Genomic DNA, 21,015 nt, shown 5'->3' on the forward strand with positions numbered 1-21,015 from the left:
CTTATAGTAGAGAATAACATCCTGAATGTGGTAAACATAGATTTTTATTTTAAAATTCTGCTTATTTTTCTGTTTCACACTAAAATGTTAAAGCTTTGGTTTTGGGTTGTTTTTTTTTTCCTAGTCCCTGGAAAGTACAAGGAGAATCCTGACTTTAGCCGTTGAGGTAAGAGAATATTACTTGAAATGTTCTATTCTTGGGTGTCCTGGAGGGTACAACATGATGCCACTGTTCTCCCTGTAGCGCTCTATGTTACAAAGCTTGTGACTTGTTTGGCATTTAGATCAGTAATGCTCAGTAACATTTATTACTCAGATAATGTTATGTTTGACCTGAAGCCAAGTATGGGAATCGAGCAAGGAGGGATTGTCTTAAATTAGTATTCTGAAAGACTTTAGGGGCAGGAAGACAGCACATTTTTTGTTTGAAAACAGAAAGTATTGATGTCATCAAGCTATGTAAAGTCAGCACTTGATTTTTCCTCTCCCATTAGTATAGCATTGCAGGGACAACTAATTTAATAAGTCCGTGACTCAATTTTTACTTCAAATAGGGACTATTGTAAAATACACATCTAAAATCCTGGCTTACTCTGCCTAGAATCTTACTTTCTCTGATCTTGATGTTTTCTCTGTATTTTCTGGGGACTTCTTGTTTTACATTTGTGGATATTAGTCTCTTTGTTTTAGTTATCTATAATACATATAGACTTTTTTTCTTTTTTACTTCTTTCAGTCTCAGGATGCAGGAATCAAAACCATCACTATGCTGGATGAACAAGGGGGTGAGTTTGGAGTCATTGGAAGAAGTTCTGAATTTCACTTTGCACATTTGCTGCATTCATGGGTGTTTTCAAAATGTGTCCCTTTAAGAGTGCCATTACCCATGGGGGTGGTAGGTACATTTCCTCCACCTCAAACCCCTTTCACATTTTGGATCACACAGTGTTTGACTTTTTCCATTGGAGGTATTAAAAAATTATTGTATGTCCAGAAAATCAGGCTATTGGGCTTAAATCTGGTTAATGACCTAAACAATTTTGAGGGGCATCCAAATTGGAATATTCCTAGGAGCTCATTGTCAGAGGGGCCTGGTTCTCAAGGGCCTTTGTTTATTCTGGGGTTTGAACCTACTGAGCTAAGAATAATGTTGGTTATCTTGTTCTAAAGCAGCTCTTAGCCTATATGATTCCAAAACAGAACTATATCCCTAAGCTCTTCCTGGGGTCAACTCAAATTCTAATTTGGGACTAGGTGCTTTAAAGTTTGGGACATCCCATTCTGACTTCATGTCAAAACAGTATTTACTGTCTCTTTACTACTTCATTGTGTATTGGTAATTAAGGTGGGACTTTTTTTTTTACTGTTTTCTCTTTTAGAATGCTAAAGTAATCAAGTACCTTTGATTAAGTCTTGCTAGGTGTGAAGCCCCAGGCCCACACCTTTTTGCTGATTAGGTGTGAAGCCTTCGGGCCCTAAGAAGGTATATAAACTCAGAGGTTAGCATTTTGTTTGGGGCTCTCATTTGCTGGAAGAGTGTTGTGTGATTTGACGAGACAAGACTCTGGGTAGCCACTGGAGCCCCCCGGGCTTTGAACACCCAGATGCTGGTGCCTCTCTCTCTCTGGTAACAATGTAATTCTTTGGTCAGGCAGCTAGAGGCCTGTCTCTTGATAACTGTGTGTGCTTGCTCTGTTTATATTGTCTCTGTTTGTAATTTCTGTTTGTATTTGCTCTGAAGTTCAGGGTGCTGGCTTTCCCCCTCTGAACTAAGTGAATGCTATATGTATGTTTGATTAAAGTGAGATTGTTAACCCCTTAAGGTTGCTTTCCTTAGAAAAGTAGATCAAAGAACCTGTTCTGGCAGCTCTTCTGTGTGCTGGTATAATTGGTCTTACACAGCCACAGTAATGGCAAGCCATATTGTTGCGCACTGCCATTACAAACGTCTACTAGATTGGATCAATGCATTATTAAATTTGAGACTATATCATATAACATTACCTTATATAGTAGTATTTTCTGGTTGGGGAGTTTCCTAGAATATTTGTGATAGCTAGTAACTTCCCACAAAATGTAACTTTCAAAAAAAAATTCTTCTTAGAAAAACTGAACCGCATAGAAGAAGGCATGGACCAAATAAACAAAGACATGAGAGAGGCAGAGAAGACCCTAACAGAACTCAACAAGTGTTGTGGCCTTTGTGTTTGCCCTTGGAATAGGTGAGTTGATCAGTCAAAGCCTGAAAACTCATCATTGTTTGCCTAGAGGATATTGTGAGAGGTGGTTTGTTTTTGTTTTTTTTGTGGCAATGATTGTTTTAAATTGCTACACAAGTTTTACAAAAAAGATTCCTCTTTCCCACTTTCCTTTCTGGTGAAATGCGTATATGGTCTTAAGACAAAAATTAGGGACTTTGTTGCACATTATGTAAATGTATAATGTTGATCTATTAAAATAGATAAGTAATAATTTCATATCGAATTTGGTATGTTCCCTGAAGACCACAATTTTCATCTATCCTGTTTTAAAAAGAAGTGTTTTTTTTTAATCTAGAGAGAAGTGGATGGAAAATATGTCTCTGGAAGTCAAAAAGTGGAATGGAGTTATTTTTTTTTTACTAGCAATCAATAAGTATCCACTGCTAAAACAGGTTCTTTAGAGAGTACTACTATGCTGTAGGGAATACCTGCCTGCTCACTATTTATTCCTCATAGTACAGGTAGCAAATATGAAGAGGTAGCATGATGTATTGGAAACAGTACTGGATTTACCCTGAAGACTTAGGCTAAAATTCTGATTTTGCCACTTATTTTCTGTGTGAACTTAGGCAAGTCACTTGGGCATCAGTTTCCTGGTAGGTAAAGCGAAGAAATTGGACTAGATAACTGCTAAGTTTCCTTGTAGCTCTAATTCAATGATCTTGCCTTCAAAGAACTCAGAATATTGTTGGAGAAACAAGAACAACCCACAAGAAACAATAGTAAACAGTACTGGAAGTACATATCAGGTACTAAATGGTGTGCTTTATCTAAACCAAGTATTAGGAAAAAGAGAAAGAGGAGTAATAGGAGGAATCTTCATGAAAGAGTTAGGACTGAAGCTGAAGCAGCAGCTGAAGGATGGATTGGAATGGAAAAAGACTAGGCAGGGGTTCGAATTAGGAGAATAGACTTTTGGAGTGGCCGGAGATGCTTCCAGGTTTTGAGGGTGAGTTTTTTCCTATGTGGCTGGTCACTGAAAACTGTATAAGATAAACGTTTAAAGGCTGAATTCTCAAGATTATCTCAGAGTAGCACCTAGAATGAAATAGCATTTGATAAATATCCATTAAATGCATTGTAAAAAGGATAAATGACACTAAATTCTTATTAATTCACTTCCTTCTTACCCTTTTAATACCAGTCTCTTATTAATAACAGCAAATATTTAAATATTTAAATGGCAAGTTAATTTTGAGCAATTAATTTTTATCATTTTCTTCATGAGGAGGAGTTAATCTATTAAATTTTCAATTAAAAGAAGAAACACACTGGCAATTTTCGTATTCTAATAAGCCATGAGAAACAGTCTTAAGATTGAATGACTATATTCATAGTGCTGAAGGTTTTCATTTTCCAGAGTGCTTGATAAATATTACAACTTTCACCTAGTTGTTGCAACTGTTCTGTTTGTTGTATGCTTCTCTGTCAAAGGCTTTTAAGTTTGGGACTCTTTGGCTACCAAAAATAGTTGGGAGTGGAAGAGCCATTTCTGTGTTGTCAGGCTTTCAGGTAAACGAGTTCATCTTACTTATGATTGCAAATTTTACCCCTGAATTAATGGGCCCAAGTTGTTCAAAGTCTGAGATTAGTGTTTATTAAAAGGACTGGGAAATTAAAATTCTTTTGTGCTCGCTCAGGCTCTCTTAGTCTTCTTCTCACTGCCTTAATGAAATCTAAGACAGATCACAGAGTTGCAGAGTTTAGAAGTTACCCTGTAGGCCATCTAGTCTATTCCACCATACCTGACCATAAGGGTAGTTATCCAGACTTCACTTGGGAACCCACTACTTCCTAATTTAGATTTTTCTGCTTTTGGATGATTCTAATTATTAGGAAATATATCCCTACTTTGAGTTGTAGTTGGCTTCTGGAACTTCCATGCATTGCTCCTAGTCCTGCCCTCTAGGTCTATGTAGAACAAGTCTAATAATTTTCCCACATGGTAGCGCTTGAATACAGCCAAGATGTCTTCCCAGGTCTTCTCTTCTCCAGGCTCTATAGTCCCATTTCCTTTCATATGCTATTATGGTGTGATCTTGAGGCCCTTCACCATCCTGGTTGCTCTAATGTTCTTTAAACTAATCATGATCTTTCATCAGCACTGTTGACTTAGTTTTCTGTTCACTAAAACCTCCAAATCTTTTCCTGAACTGCTATTTAGCTGTATCTTCCTCATCTTGAACTTGTGAGGCTGATTTTTTTTAAATGCAGTTCTTAAGATGTTACATTAAATTAAATTCAGTCCAGTGTTCTAGCTTCTCAAGATCTTTTTGAATTCTGACTCTATAATTAATTTTATTAGTTATCCTTTCCAGTTCTGCAGTTTACAAACTAGATAAGCATTTTATCCCTGCCTTCATATCGCTGAGAAGAAGATCAAATTGTCCAAGGCCAAATCCTTGGGGTGTTCTCTTGGAGACCTATTTCTCAATTGCTCCTTGAGTAAAGTTAGCCATTTCTGAATCCACCTAGCTGTGCTTGTATCTAGCTATTACCTCTTCATTTTGTCAACAAAAGAATAGTATGAGAAGCTTTGTTTGAAGCTTTGCTGAAATCTGTTAAAGCTTCAACATTCTCCTGATGTCGTAACCTGTTTGGCATAACTCAGGGCTGTCCAACCTTAGATTTTTATTGAAACGATAGACAGTATATTTTGATTTGCCATTTTAGTGAGAGCTCTGCGGTAGCTCGGCTTCCTTTACTAAAGCGTTTATGTAAATTCTGTGCTTGTAGGCGGACCACATAAATCACACTGCGGGCGGCATGCAGCCCACTGCCGCATTTTGGACAGCCCTGGCAAAACTTGTTCTCTGTGAAACCATGATGATGGGCTCCTAATGTTTATTGCTTCCTTTCCTGAGTATTTAAAGAGAATTGGCATTTTCTTTAATAATTTGTTTTCAGATTTTGCAAGGACCCAAATTCAAGCTCATAGACCTATGGTTTGTAGACTATTCTTATCCCAGTGTTCAAGAAAACAGAAAATGCCTATACTTCTCCAGCCTTGTGACACCTCTCCTATTCTCCATGCTCTTCCAGAGATCATAAAGGGTAGTTCAGCAGTCACTCCTGCTTGTTATTTCAGTAATCTAGAATATAGTTCATTGGATCCTGGTTACTTGAACTCACTGACAGCAGCCAGATAACTCCCCACTTCTCTTGGATATCAGCTTCCTGTTAGCCACTTTTGCTCTGTTCTTTTCAGTCTGACGCTTATTTTCTGTGGTCAGAGAAAACAAAAGCTCAATAAAAGTTGAGTAGCTTTGCCTCTTCTTCCTTACCTATTATTTCCAACTACCTTGATCAATAGTTCCTTTTCCTATTGTGATATTTTTCTCTTCCTCAGTTTAACTAAAAAACTTACCCTTTTAATATTTTTTAAGCCTCTCTCAGCAACTTCAGTTCATTCAGTTCAACAAGCACTTATTAGGCACTCTTCAGGTTCTGGGCAAAGACAATAACAAGACTATTTTTGCCCTCAAGGAGCTTACTTTCTCCTAGGTGCAAATAACAAGTAATTATGAGATATATAAAAAATAAATAGAAAGGATCTTGGAAGTGGAGATGCTAAGATGGGCTTGAAGATTCAGCAAAAGCCTCTTGTAGGAGCTACTACCTGATCTGAATCTTGAAAAGACCCATGGGTTCCATGAGATGGAAGTGAGGAGGGAGAGGGTCTCAAGTATTGGGGGGGACAAGCTTAGCAGAGGCATAGGGGCAGGACATGGAATATCGTATATGAGAAACTGCAAGTAGACCATTTTGGAATGTGGAATGCATGTGATGTGGAGTATTATGGGATCTGTCTAGAAGACAGGTGAAAGCCAGATGTAGAGGACTCTAACTTTCTAGATGAGAAGTTTATATTGTCTAGAGGCTACTGGAAGCCACCAAAACTCCTTGACCAGGGGAGTGACAGGGTATCACCTGTGCTTTAGGAATATCATTTTGGAAGTCAGGTAAAGGATGGATTAGAAAGGGGAGAAATTAGAGATGGGAAGAAATCAGATGTAGGGAGACCACAATTTTCTACTGTTTCAATAGGCTACATGAAAGGTGATGAGTGCCTGAATTTGGGTGCTGGCCCTCTAAACGTAAAGTAGTCAGATGTGAAAGATGTGGAGGTAGACTTGAAAAAGACTTGGCATCTGAATGGATATGGAAGGTAAGGGATGGAAACCATATCTCTTCTCTTCAACCGCATAGTCACCTTCAATTTCTTGCTAAAATGAGATCAACTTATAATTTATATATGGAGAGATCATTGAAGTATATGGATGTCCTATGGTTCCATAGATATTTCTGTTATAAATATATTGAGGACATGGTGGTGGAGAGGTTCTCATGGTCCTTATTTCACTTTGCTTCTCTTTTCTAGTACAAGTAGTATGGCTTTCATGGAAGCCTAAGAGATAGAGAGAATAGCATAGAACTGAAACACTGTATCCCTAAGAGAAGACTTTCTGCAATAGGTATAGTACAGTGGAATCAAGGTACCTACTCTGAATAAATAATTGATCCTTGAAGAAAACTTGAGCCCCTAGACAAAGGAAAAACTTACTTATCTTATTTTACTACTCATCATACCCTTACCTTCAACTGCATTTTCTTCCAGTACACCTATTCTTTTGTATTCACTTAAGACCTCCAGCCCCAGGTTGCTCCTTGCCCCCACCTCTGTCTCTTGATGTTCTTTAGAGGCCCTCAAAATCTTCTTAATCTCTTCAACTTTGTACACAAAGAAATCTTGCACACATAAATATTTTCACAGTAATATACTAGGTAACCAAGAATACATTTTTGTTATGTTTAGTTCTAGGCTCTCCATTTTAGGAAGGACCTTGTTAATGCTTGAGTGCTTCTAGTGGAATGCAAACCAGATGAAGTCCCTTAAAATCATGTCATATGAAGATAGGTTGAGTGAGCTGGCAATGTCTGGAAAAGTGAAGGATCCAGTGAGAATGGCAGTTGTTTTCAAGTATTTGGAGGACAGTCAGGTGGAAGAAGGATTACGTTTCTTCTACTGGGGCTCAGAGGGCAGAACCGTGGTCACTGAATCCAGGTAGGGTGCAGAGAGAGGAATTTAGACTTGATGTAAGGATGAACTTCTTAATAATAAGAGCTGTCCAAAAGTGAGCTGCCTTGGGAACGAAGAAATTCCTCTTCAGTAGAGTTCTTCAAGGAAAGACTGGATGTCAATTGCTGAAGTATTTTTTAGAGGAGGATCCTTATTTTAGGTGTAGGCTCTGCCGTATGTCCTTCAGAGGTCCCTTCCAACTCTGAGATTCTGCGACATCTGAATGTGTGCTACAGAATTTTTTTGTTAGTTGAATTAATTGAAACCATGTTAGCATTGGCTTACTGTGGGCCATGTACTAGCATACACAAATACCTCCACTAAATGGAACCATACGTTAAATAGATTTTGATTTTACTAAGTTCTTTTTAAAGGACTACTGGAAGTGGTACCTTTAAAAAAAATTGTCCGACTGTTTGATATCAATCTTTTCAAAGGCAGTAAGCTTAAGATGTATATTTTAATTACAGTCACCTTCAAATTGAGAGAATTGATTTGTGTAATTAACATTAATTTGAAATGAAGTATATTTAAGATTGAAAGTCCCAGGGTGATGAAATGTCTAATGTCCTAATTTAATATACTCAAATTGTACTCTCTAGTTATCTAACTAAGTAGCTATAAACGCTATTTACAGTCTGTAGCTTCAGAATCTAGTGTGTTGTCATACATTTCAGCTAAACATTTATTAAATAGCCACTCTTCATAGAGAAAATAAAATATTAATATAAGGAACCTACCTGTGTGGTCTTAAGACTTTAGAAAACTAGGACAAACACTCATACAGATAGACTTCCTCTGCTAATACTCATTGATGACCCTGTCTCACAATACAGCCCCACAATTCCTTAAATGCTTCAGCTTTAGTGACCTCCTGTGTCCTACTTCAACCACACAGTGTTATGGTCACATCTAATAGTTTGATGTCTTCAGAATTATCTGTATCTGAAGTCTGGAACTTTGAGATTCTACTTTCTAACCACAGCTTGTTATTTTTTTTTAAATAAATTTTTATTAATGTCTTTTGTTTTTATATTGCCTGAATTTCCCCCTAAGAGCTGTCTCTTAAAACAAAACAAAAAAAGAGGAAGAAGAGGGAAAAAAAATTAGCAAAATTGATCAGTACATTGAAACAATCTCATATTATATTCTGTAAGGCCATAAGATAACCCCTGGGTCCCTTCCTCTGCAAAGTAAGTAGAAGAATGTGTAAAGACTTTATACAGGAATTAATATCATGTTGTTTGCTTTCTCAATGGGTGGTAGAGGGGATTGGGGGTGGGGGGTGGGAGAGACTCTGGAACTTAGAATTTAGAAAAATAAATTTTAAAATAAGTTAACCATTAAAAAAAGACTTTATACAGAACTATAAAACTTAAAGCTGAACTAAGACTTTTGAAATACCCCATATTTTACTTTTTAGCAGTAGATTAGGGACATCTAGGTAGCATAGTGGATAAGAGTGTTGGGCGTGGGGTCAGGAAGACCTGAGTACAAATCTGGGCTTCGACACCACCTGTGGGACTCTGGGCTTTTCACTTAACCCTGTTTGCCTCATTTTCCTCATCTGTAAAGTGAGCTGGAGAAGGAAATGGCAAACCACACCAGTCCAGTATCTTTGCCAAGAAAACCCCAAATGGGGTTACTAAGAATTGGACGCAACTGAAACTACTGAACAAGACATTGAAGTGTTTTGAGCAGAGATGACATGATACATAGCTGAATGAACAAAACAATAGTTACTATGTACCATGACTAAGTGGTTTGAAACCATTCTGGAATTTCTGAGAATTAAATGTGAAGTTGAAGTATAACTTTCAAGACTTGAGTTACTATTATAAGCAAAATAAATCTTGTCATTTTGCTGTGACCTGTTTACAACTGAAAAGTGGGTTTTTTGTGCATATGTTGAACTTTGGGGCCAACTTTCAGTTAGAAGAGTATCATCAGTCAGATGGACTTGTGTCTTAAAAAGTGAAACATTCTCTAGTTTAAGTACTTTATGATTCTTTTTTTCCTTCCTTTTTATTCAGATTCTCCGATGTCAGTTGTTTCTATAAAACAAGGCAGGAATCTAAATGCTGTTTTAAAAATTCTAACAAAACCAGCTTCTCTTTTGCTCCTATTTACTGTTTCATGTATCTCACTCTTACCTAATCTTTTCCTTTCTAATCTGCTTACTAAAAATGAAGATTTAACACCAGAGGCTGGCTCGGTAATTGATCAAAGTGAACTTTAGGATGCAGTCTTTTGGCGCAGTCTGAGCTGTTAACCTGCTGTCTAAAGGTGATGCTTCAATTGGCTATATTTGCATGTGCATGGATATTGTGAGTGGTGTTTTGTTGTGGTGTGTGGTAGAAAATACCTCTGTTTAGAACTATGCCTCAGGAGGCACTAAATTGGATATTGCCTTTGACCCAGTAGTGTCTTTACTAGACCATTAGAGATAAAGAAAAACAGAGAAAAGATCCATGTGTCTTAAAATATTTGTAATAGCTTTATTCATTTATTTATTTTTATTATTTTTTAGTAGCTTTATTTATTGTAAAAAAGAAACTAAGAGGGGCGCCTATCAATTGGATGATGGTTGAACAAAATATAGTATGTGAAGGTAATGGAATATTCTTTTGGTATAAAATATGAGAAACCTGGGAAAACTTGTTAGAACTGATGCATATTGAAGTGAACAGAATCAGAACTATTGATGCAAGTAGCGTTTTGAGAAAGCACAACTCTGAAAGACTTAGGAACTCTGATTAATGCAGCAACTAACAAGGCTTCCAGGAGGGCCAACAATAAAGCCTGCTAAATATCTCCACACAGAGAATTCATCCACTCAAGGTAGAGAGCAAGATACACATTTTAAAAAATTTTAAATATTTTATTTTTTCCAATTATATGTAAAAACAATTTTTAACATTTGTTTTTATTTGAGTTTCAAATTCCCTCCCTTCCTTTCTCCACTCCTTTCTTCCTGAGAAAGTAGTTTTATATGAGTTATACATGTCCAGGCACACAAAACATATATTTCCACATTATTCATGTTGTGAAAGAAAACACAGACCAAAAAACCCCCCCAAACCCTAAGGAAAATAAAGTAATTAAAAAAGTATGCTTCAGTCTGCATTTAGAGTCCATCAGTTCTTTCTCTGGAGTTGGATAATATTTTTCATCAAAAGTGTTTTGGAATTGTGTAAAAGATACACATTTTTAAACTGGCCCAATGTGGGACACTTGTTTTCCTTGACTATGCATGTTTGGTAACAATATTTTTTTACCTGAAATGGAGAAATTTTTTCATTGGGGAGAGAGAGGGTAATGATAGTTGTCTCTTCTCCCCAAGAAAAAGGGAAAGACAGAGGGTTATTGAACAATTTTTTAAAAAATGCTAATTGGACACAAGCCCAAGAATTCCTGGAAAAGTTAAGGAAAGAGATAAAAGTAGTAGAGGAAAAATTGGGAAAAGAAAAGAGAGTGATATAAGGAAGTTAAGAGAAGAGAATTAACAGCTTGGTAAAAGCAGAACTGGCCCAGTGGCAAAAGAGCCACAAAAATTCACTGAAGAAAAGAACTCCTTAAAAAAGAACAGTAGGCCAAATGGAAGAGTAGGTATGAAAAATTCACTGAAGAAAAGAACTCCTTAAAAAGCAGAATTGGTCAAATGGAAATGGAGGTAAAAAGTTCACTGAAGATAATCATTGTGTAAGAATTAGAATTGGGCAAATGGAAACTAATGACTCCATGAGATATCAAGAAACAATAAAACAAAATCAAAAGAATGAAAAAAGAATAGAAGAAAATGTGGAATATCTCATCAGAAAAATAGCTGACCTGAAAAATAGATTGAGGAGAGATAATTTAAGAGTTATTGAACTACCAGAAAGCCAAGATCAAAAATAAGAGTGTAGAAATCATATTTCAAGAAAATCAAGGGAAATTCCCCCAATATCTTAGAACCCGAGGGTAAAATATAAACTGAAAGAATCCACTGATCATCTTCTAAAATCCTAAAATGAAAGCTCCCAGGAATATTATAGCCAAATCCCAGAGCTCCCAGGCCAAGGAAAAAATATTGGAAGCAGCCAGAAAGAAACTATTCAAATATTGTGGAGTCATAATCAAGATCACACAAGATTTATCAGCATCCACATTAAAGGAGTGGAAGACTTGGAATATGATAATCTGGAAGGCAAAGGAGCTAGAATTACAACCAAGCATAACCTACCCAGCAAAACAGTATAATCCTTTCTGGGGGGGAAATGGATATTTAATGAAATAGAGGACTTTGAAGCATTCCTGATAAAAGACCAGAGCTGAAGAGAAAATTTGATATTCAAACACAAGATTTAAGAGAAGCATAAAAAGATAAACATGAAAGAGAAATCATAAGGGACTCAGTAAGGTTAAACTATTTATGCTCCAGTATGGAAATATGATGATACATATAACTCCTAAGAACTTTATTATGATTAGGGTAATTAAAAGGAATTTAAGACAGAGGGCATAGGTGTGAGTTGATTATGTTGGAATAATCTCCAAAAAAATGAAGCGGGGAGAAAGAGAAAAGGAAAGGTAGAATGGGGAAAATTTTCTCACATAAAAGAGGCATGCAAGGAGGAGCTTTTACAGTAGATGGGGAAACAAGAGTGGTGGTGGGCAGTGCTTAAAGCTCAATCTCATTGGAATTGGTTCAAATAGGGAAGATTATATATACATTCAGTTGTATATAGAAATCTATCTTACCCAGTAGGAAAATAGAAGGGGAAGGGGATAAGAGAAATATGGGGGTGGGAGAGATGAAAGGGAGGGCAGATTAAAGGAGGCAGTAGTTAGAAGCAAAGTAGACTTTTAAGGAGACATTGGGTAAAAAGAGAGAGAGGAAACAGAAGAAAATGGGATGGAGGGAAATGCAAAGTTAGTACTTATAACTGAATATTAATGGGATGAACTCACCTATAAAATGGAAGCAGATAGAAGAATGGATTAGAAACCAGAATCCAACAATATATTGTTTACAACAGACACATTTGAGACAGAAAGAGATGCACAGATTTAAAATAAAGGGCTGTAGCAGAATCTAATATGCTTCAGCTGAACTAAAAAAGGCATGAGTAGTGATCTTGATCTTAGACAAAAAAACAAAAGCAAAATAGACCTAATTAAAAGAGAGATCCAGGGGAAACTAATTTTGCTAAAAGGTACCATAGACAATGAAGTAATATTGAAATTTTTACAGCAGATTTCTCTGACGAAGGCCACATTTTTCAAATACATAGAGCATCAAGTCAAGTTTAGAAAAATAAGAACCATTCCTCGATTAGTAAATGGCCAAAAAATATGAACTGGCAGTTTTCAGAAGATGAAATCAAAGCTATTTATAGTCTTATGAAAAAAATGCTCTAAATCACTATTGATTAGAGAAAGGAAAATTAAAACAACTCTGAGGTATTACCTCACATCTATCAGAAATGACAAGTGCTAGAGAGAATGGGGAGAAATAGGTACACTAATAAACTGTTGGTGGAATAGTGAACTGGTTTGACCATTCTGGAGAACAATTTGGAACTACATGCAAAGGGCTATAAAACTGTATACCTTTTGACCCAGCAACAACACCACTACTAGGTCTTTATCTCTGAGATAAAGAAGAAAATATTTTTAGCTGCCATTTTTGTGGTGGCAAAGAATTGGAAATTGAGGGGATGCTCATCAATTGGGAAATGACTGAACAAGGTATGGCATATGATTGGGATAGAGTAGTGTTGTGTTGTAAGAAATGATAAAGGAAGTGATTTCAGAAAAAAAAAGGCAAGACTGATACGAACAGATGCAAAGTGAAGCAAGAAGAATCAGGAGATCATTGTGCACAGTAGCAGCAAAACTGCAAAAGACTTTACTACTCTGATCAATACAGTGATCCCAAGACAGTTTCAAAGGACTCATGATGAAAAAATGTTAATCACCACCAGAGAGAGAACTGATGAACTCTGAGTGCAAATTGAAGTACAATTTTCTCACTTTTATTTTTTTTGTAATATGGCTAATATGGAAATATGCTTTGCATGATTTCACATGTATAATACATTGCTTGCCTTCTCAGTGGGTGGGACGGCAGTGGGAGGGAGAGAGAATATGGAACTCAAAATTTAACAAGCAAACAATGCTAAAAAAAAATAATGAAAATTAAAAAAAAATAAAAAACAGTAGTTTGAAAAACAATGAATCATTCTCATGCCAATTTTCTTTAAGAGCTTGATTGAAACTGCATATTTTGATCTCCCTAAAGTTCTTAGACTCTTAGCAACTTCCTCCTCCCTCTTCATCTATAAGAACAAGAAATTATGCCAATATGTCTGATATACTTATTGACTGATTACATTTTAACTGAAACTGATAAAGGCTAGGAAGACACTTGTTTCCATTTTGAGAGCACACATTACCTTGTTAAAGAAATTCTTAGTCCTTGGTAAGGGAGTGAGGGACAGGACAGATGTTAGACTCTTTATTCAGAGGGAGAGGCATAGCAGAGATGGGTTCAGCAAATTATAATAGATATACTCAGTTGACACTGAAAATTGGCAGAGGCAGATTTAGATTCAGTGTAAGGAAAAAAGTTCTTAACAGTCAGTTGTCTAAGAGTGGAATGAGTTGGTTCAGAAGATAGTTTCCATTCACAGGAGGGTCCTCTCATACAGGCTGAATTACCACACATTGGAAATACTTTGGAAGGGATTGTTATTCAACTACAGGTTGAAATAAATAATCTCTAAGGTCCCTTCCAGTTCTGAGGTCAGTCAGTACACATTTAAGTAAGGAAATGTATGTTGATTGACTGACTTATAACTTTGTGAAGGTAAAAGAGATTTAATTCTTGTGAATTGACTTGAGGCTGAAAGGAAGATAACATGGCCCCATAGATGGCTCCTTACTCTGGAAGAGAAGTTGACTGAAGCTGCTGGAAGACCAAGGAGTTCAGAGGAAACTATGTCCTTTAATCATTGATCTGGACCTTGCTCTAGTATAATTCAGGGCCCATCTTGATAGGCTTTTCTAGCCCTTAGTCTTTCCCTACTTCCTTTCCTGAAAATAGGCACCTCTTTTATCTTCCCCAGCTTTGACCCATTGTCACCCTCAAAATGCCCAGATACATATTATGTTTTCTGCCACATTTGAAATTATTTTGGTTTTTAATAATTGTTCATGCTATATTCTCCCCACCTGCCTATGCTTACTGTATTATTTATCTCTCCGGTTATAAAGTTTCTGACAGTGTCATTGGACTGTATCTTCTTTGAGAGGGATATGTACTTAATAATTTTGGCTTTAAGGGGAACAAAATATACTTTTTAAATCAAACTTCTAAAGCAAATTGGCATTTAAACACATACTCCAAGCTTTAATTCTTGATATTTTTAAAATACTTGATTCACTTTTTTTCATACTATTCTAAAACAGAGCCCATTATACTGAGTCATAAAGATTCTAATACATTTAAGAGAAAATTATAGTTTTGTCAGAAATGGACCCCAAGTTGTGCATTTAGGATTAGATACACTATGCTGTCTTAATTTCTTCTCTGCTTATGCCATTTTAAAATTTCCTTATTGGAGAATAATCTGGAATATACCAAAGAGGCCAAGACTAACTCCAGAAGCTTCCATTTCTTCTTTAGACAAAGCAAAACCTCAAACAGTGTATACAAAGCCTTGCAGGGTTTTTGGGAAGATCAAATGAGATAAACCCATGTAAAGCTCTTTGTGAAACCTATGAAGCCACCTATAAAGGATTTCTTAACCTGGAGCCTATAAACTTTTTTAAAAAATTGGTAACTATTTCAATATAATTGGCCTTCTTTGTAATCGTATGTATTTTATTCTGTGCATTTAAAAACATAATTCTGAGAAGGATTCTATAGCCTTAGCTAGACTGTCAGAGGGGTCCATGACACAAAAAGAGGGTAAAAATTTCTGCTCTAGCAATTTTAACCTTTGCTTCACCCTGTCAAATGGTTTGGAAGTTTTTAGTGTTAGTTATGAGTCATTGTAAAGTCCTTTCTGTAGGCTTCACCACTTAACTGGCATTATATTAAGCCCCATGTCTCTGATCATTCTCAGGTACAGGTATAATAAAAGTATACTTTAATGGACAGACTGTCAGTCTTCTAAAACAGATGGTTTTATAAAAGATTTTGCTTTCAGATCCTTGGATAGAATGTAAACTCCTTAAGGACAGGAATTGTTTTATTTTTGTGTCACCAACACCTAGCACAGTTTCTGGCATATAGTCATTGTTTACTAAATATTTATTGATTGATTAGGAAAACAGTAGAATCAGGGAGAATAAGCTATTACATCTGAAGACTTTAGTCAAATAATTTATCCCTTGTAACTGGTGTTAACAGTGTAGTCACCTTCACGATTCATTGACTTATTGTCTAGTTTGGGATTAATAATATTAACTAGCATTTGTACAGTGCTTTAAGGCTTGATGTATATCTTTCACACCATTCATTACTTGTGTTTGCATACCTATGAAAGGAAGCCTGGTGTAGTGAAAAAGAACATTGAACTGATAGTCCTGGTTTCAAGCCTCAAGTTCTGTTACTGGTTGCCTGAATAACTTTGTGCAAGTCATAAACGTCTCTGGGCCTTAGGTTTTTCTTATATAAAATGAGGAAGCTGGATTACCTCAAATGGCAGTCTGGGTCCATTTCCTCATCCATTGTTGCTTGGCAGTCTGTACATTTTGTACCTATCTCATTTATCAGGGCTACTCATCCATCTGAAAATGATTCCATGACCATGTTGGGGGCTCATTTAATATCTCCTGAAAATTTCACCTCAGCAGAGGTGAAGGACAAACAGGTCAATTATATCACTTGTTATGAGTTCCAGTAAAAGTTTGGTGGAGAGGAAGTTGAAATTGAGTGTAACATTATCTTTAGCTTGTCTGTGTTCTTCCTGTTTCATATTATGGATGGTCTAGATAATCTAGTCTAAACAGTTTTCACTTTTTCTGCCATGTGCCAGGGTGATTGATCTCCAGGGTAATTAACTAAGAGGTGAGCCCCTTACTGGTTAACCCAGCCTTTCAGAGATAGGTCATCTCCCTTCACAGCTTGTGGATTCTCATGAGAATTATGAAAGACATATTTATACATTATAGTGGAATGTTAAAAGCTTGGAATGTTTGTTTTAATGGAATGGCAAGTATACTCTAATGCTACTTTATTTGGCTGCACTAGTGATAGGTCAAACTAAACAAGATGTGGAGTCTTTCACTTAATTACCTCTCAACCTGACTTGATATCTCTTCACTTTTTTGTGTAGGTCAGCAAATTTTGAGTCTCGCAAGGACTATAAAGCAACATGGGCTGAAGGGGGAGACAATTCTTCTGGCAATGTGGTTTCTAAGCAGCCAGGCCGTATGACAAATGGTCAGCCTCAGCAAACAGCTGCAGGAGGGGCCAGTGGTGGATACATTAAACGGTACATCTATTTCTCCCAGCAGCTTTTCCCATTTCTTTTATTTTTTTTTCTTGTTTTTTTTTTTTAATAATTTTTTTTTTCCAATTAAATGTAACCTCATGTCTTTTAGCTCAGGACGTTAAGTTCCTTTTCTTTGCTAAGATAACTTTGTATGAGTTCTTAAATGCCATTAAGGTAGCTATGTTAGAAATTTCCTTTTCACTACATGTATACATAACAAATATTGTACTCTTATCTATTAGTTGTTTGAGTTTTACTATTGTTAATCCTTCAGAAAGATCTCTCACTTAATATATACTGTTTAATGTTCGTCTATAATGAAAAGACAGCTGATGTCAGAGTGTTGAGGATACAACCAATTAGGCTTCTTTTGAAAATGAAAAATTGGTTTCTTATTGTTGAGAAGCCAGTTCTGGAAGTCATACAGTTTTGGGGGGCATACCACAAATCCTTTGGTAACATTTAATTGTCTCCATGATAGGATAACTAATGATGCCAGAGAAGATGAAATGGAAGATAATTTGTGTCAGGTGGGCAGTATCCTGGGGAACTTGAAAACCATGGCCATAGATATGGGCAATGAGATTGACGCTCAGAACAAGCAAATAGACAGAATCACTGACAAGGTAAGATCCTCGTAACTTCTCTTGTCCCCTTTGTTCCATAGTAGTCACCGAGGCATTTCTTGAATACCTGGCTTTGTGCTCGAGTGTTATGAGATTATCCCAAAAAGATACCATCTTTATAGCATAAGGGTTTGATGGGTAGGCAATAATAACTAATTATAAACCAAAATAACAGTATATAATCAAAGGCCAAGTTGTATGATTCAGATGTAAGTCCTACAGATCCTCAGAGGAGTAGAACCAGAGGAAGAAGGAGGGACTTGATGAGAAGATAGGACTTGTATTGATAGAAAGAGAGAAGGGAATTTTCCACTGGGGAAAAAAAGTAGGAGTAAAGGTATTGAGGTTGAAACCCCCAGAGCTGGGAGTAAGCCTGAGACTTTGTGGAAACACTCAAGAATATATACTTTGTGAGATTACGCTGCTTTATTCAAGACAAATCTGTTCCATACTTCTCCAGCAAAGATTTGAACTGTGAAACAAGAATAGCACAGCTCGTTCAAGTGGCTTTTCATGTTCGCTTTGTTCTGATGTGTACTTGACTTTTTTGCCCCCTCTCTATTTCAGGCTGATACTAACAAAGATCGTATTGATATTGCCAATGCCAGAGCAAAGAAACTCATCGACAGTTAAAGATGTTACTGCTGCCTTCATCTGGGAATTCTAACTGCTACGTCCTTCAATTCTTCCTGAATCACTCACTACCTTTCAGTGTTTGAAATTTCTTTGCCCCAACAACCCACTCTAAGCAAAGAGATGGGAAGAAAGGGTCAGAGGAGTGAAACAGATCCCCTGTCATTTGGTTTCAAATTCTTGCTCTTTTCCCTTGTGAGCAGGTTGATATAAACCATTTAGTCTTCCCTTTGGGCTTCTCTTCCTCAGTACACAGGCTGAGATTGTGTTGCAAACCCTTAAAATTGTTATACATCCTTGTTCCACTCGAGCAGACTTTTGCTTTCAGGATTTTTAAGCATCACCAAAGACAGCAATGGAAGTGGGAGAGTATATACACTCTGGGGTGGGATAGGGAAGGAATGTGTGAGGTTTGGGAGGATTATTTCTTGTTGCATCTGTTATACCAGTAAAAGTTCTACAGGCCCCAACCACATTGAAAAGTTACATGGTGAAAATGCCTAGTCACATCCTGTCCCCCTTTGAAAATAATTGGGTTTATTGCCAGTTTGTCTGACCCTGGGCAAGTCATTCAACCTCGATGCCCCCATGCAGGTGCCTGTGACTCTGGACGTTGCAAAGCATGTCCCTATCTGCATCAGATGACATCCACAGGCCAGGACCAAAAACTTAAGTCCTTAAGCTAAGGGTAGTAATAAATAACTCATTGGCTACTATTTGTTTTTGGATATTATGATTCTTAAAATCATAAAATCTTAAACGTGCAGAACAGGATAACCTTTTTTTTTAAATAAAGGAACTTAATTTTTCTCCAAAGGATTATTATACAGACACATGTTTTGTGATCCCAGTTCATGCTGCACTTTCCAGAATACTTTGCGTAAGTTTATGGTTTAAAATAAAAAAAAAATTTGTAGTATCATTTTCCCATTACAAGGCTGCATCCTCATTAATTTATCATCTCAGTGTTGATACCATTTGTTTGGGAGGAATTGTATATAATTTTGTAGGTTAAGCATCAACATTTCTTTAAAGCAAGGATGACAAATTGTTTAGCAGATTATATAAAAGTGAATTCAAGTTTACCTCAAAACCATGAATTATGGTATGTTTTTTTTTTGTTTGTTTTGTTTTTGGAGGAAGGGTTTGGGAATTTAATAAATCTGACCTCAAAAAAAGTAGTTGGGTTGCTTTGATGTCCTTACAACTCCCAACTTTAACACTTGTTGCCATTCTCTACTGTAGTAGTCCACCCATTCTAGGCCATGCTTGTTTCTGTTGAACTAGAAGCGATCTGGAAAATCTCAAGTTTGGCTCAATTGTTAATGAAGAATAAAATGTGATTGCATTACCTTTTTTTTTTTTTGCATATTTAACTTTATCCAGCATCAGATTTAGATCCTCAACATTACCTGAAAGCCTATATGAGCTGATCATAATATATATGTACCCTTTTCGTATCAGTTGTTTTTCTGGACTGGTTTTCCATAAACCACAGCTTGACACTTGCAGTGAAATTTTGTACCTGACCGGTGGAACTGTGCTCTCTCTCGAGGTGGTAGCAATTCTTTTTGGTCACTATTTTGGGAGAAATGAACTAACTCTACTTGTGAAATGAAGGAAAAGAGGTCTGTAAGTGAAAAGCCAAGCCGAAGCCACCCTTAGATGGCTCAGGTTTTAGTTAATTTAAAAAAAAAATTTGTTTCTCTTTTATGTTGAATTTGTTCCCTTTTTAGGATTGCTTTGCTGGATATTTCTTTCTCCAGACTCTCATTTCTTTGTAATTTGCTCAGTTGGCATTAGTTGAATTAAGGGCTGCATATTTTGTTTATGAAGAGCCATAAATCAATTGCTAATGAAATAAATACAGATGAATTGGTCCTTTCCATAGTAGTAACTGCATATGTGCCTTTTTTTTTTAATGCATCTTTTTAGTTTGTTCCTTTGAGGTTAAAAACATATCTGCATGCTTGGTAGGTTCTTTTATTTTTCTGGTGTCTTCGCTATTGATAGAAAGGAGTACCTTATCATTATAAGCTGTCCTGAAAGAGCTATGCAGTCAGTTGTAGTCTGGACCAGCCTCATGCAGAATGGGCCCAATACTCACTTTATCCACTTACCTACTTTATAGGCTATTTAGAAAGGGCTTCGCAAAACTCAGTGTTACGCAAGTGAGTCGTTGCTCTGAAAGATAAAATCTGACAAAGTTTCGCAGGAAAGATTCTAAGCACAAAGTTTTGTGGAAGCCTACCTTCAGTGGTTTTTCAATGGGAAATTGATTTAGTATTCAATTACAACTTTTTAGCTTAGGGTACACAGAACTGAAAACGGCTACTTGATTATGAAGAACATTGATACCATTGAAATCAAGGCATTAAGACATTTTGGCTAGGTATTTTTTCAGGAGGACGATGAAGTGAAGCAAGTACTCTCTCAAACTACAAAATTTCACTGATTCCTATCTGCAGATATATTGGTCAACCCCCCTTTTTTTTCCCTCTTCTTTCCTTCATTTTACTACTGCCCTGGCTATGTGAGCATTAAATAGTAAATGAATGGAATGGCAATGTTTGGTTGATAGACACTAGCAGCTAGAATGTATGTGCAGTACAGCGGTTCCATTGTATTACTGTTTTGGTACTTATCCCAGGATTAGTCCAAGAGCACATTTGTGAGCCAATTTAGTTGCTTCCTTGTTAGAGATGACGTATTTGGGGATATTCCAGGAACTATAATGTTGTTCACTCAGTCTTGGCAGGTAAGCTGGAGAACTTTGAATGGGCCTATTTAGGCTGTGGCAGGAAAAGAGGTAATTTTATGAATAAAATGATGGTATAAGTGATGTTTTGTCTAGATTGCTGTTAAATCTTTTTTTGCCCTTATTTAATTTTGCTCTTAGCTTCTTTTCACTCTACATCAATTAATCT

At 36.6% G+C, this 21,015-nt stretch overlaps 1 protein-coding gene across 2 annotated transcripts in view; it reads left to right on the top strand.

Annotated features, from left to right (window-relative positions):
* The window catches only part of SNAP23 (synaptosome associated protein 23), a 67,042-nt gene extending 47,061 nt beyond the window's left edge, over positions 1–19,981 (top strand). Inside the window, exons 3-9 of one of the 2 annotated variants that reach the window (XM_036736187.1) lie at positions 125–166; positions 737–785; positions 2,105–2,222; positions 9,375–9,407; positions 16,671–16,829; positions 17,311–17,455; positions 18,023–19,981. In XM_036736187.1, coding sequence (XP_036592082.1) covers positions 125–166; positions 737–785; positions 2,105–2,222; positions 9,375–9,407; positions 16,671–16,829; positions 17,311–17,455; positions 18,023–18,088 — 612 coding nt within the window. In that variant the 3' untranslated portion in view covers positions 18,089–19,981. The remainder of the gene's footprint in view (positions 1–124; positions 167–736; positions 786–2,104; positions 2,223–9,374; positions 9,408–16,670; positions 16,830–17,310; positions 17,456–18,022) is intronic. The other variant, XM_036736188.1, reaches the window with a different exon arrangement.
* The last annotated feature ends 1,034 nt before the right edge of the window (positions 19,982–21,015 follow it).

This window comes from Trichosurus vulpecula, chromosome 8 (assembly GCF_011100635.1).
Source record: "Trichosurus vulpecula isolate mTriVul1 chromosome 8, mTriVul1.pri, whole genome shotgun sequence".
Taxonomy (NCBI): Eukaryota; Metazoa; Chordata; class Mammalia; order Diprotodontia; family Phalangeridae; genus Trichosurus; species Trichosurus vulpecula.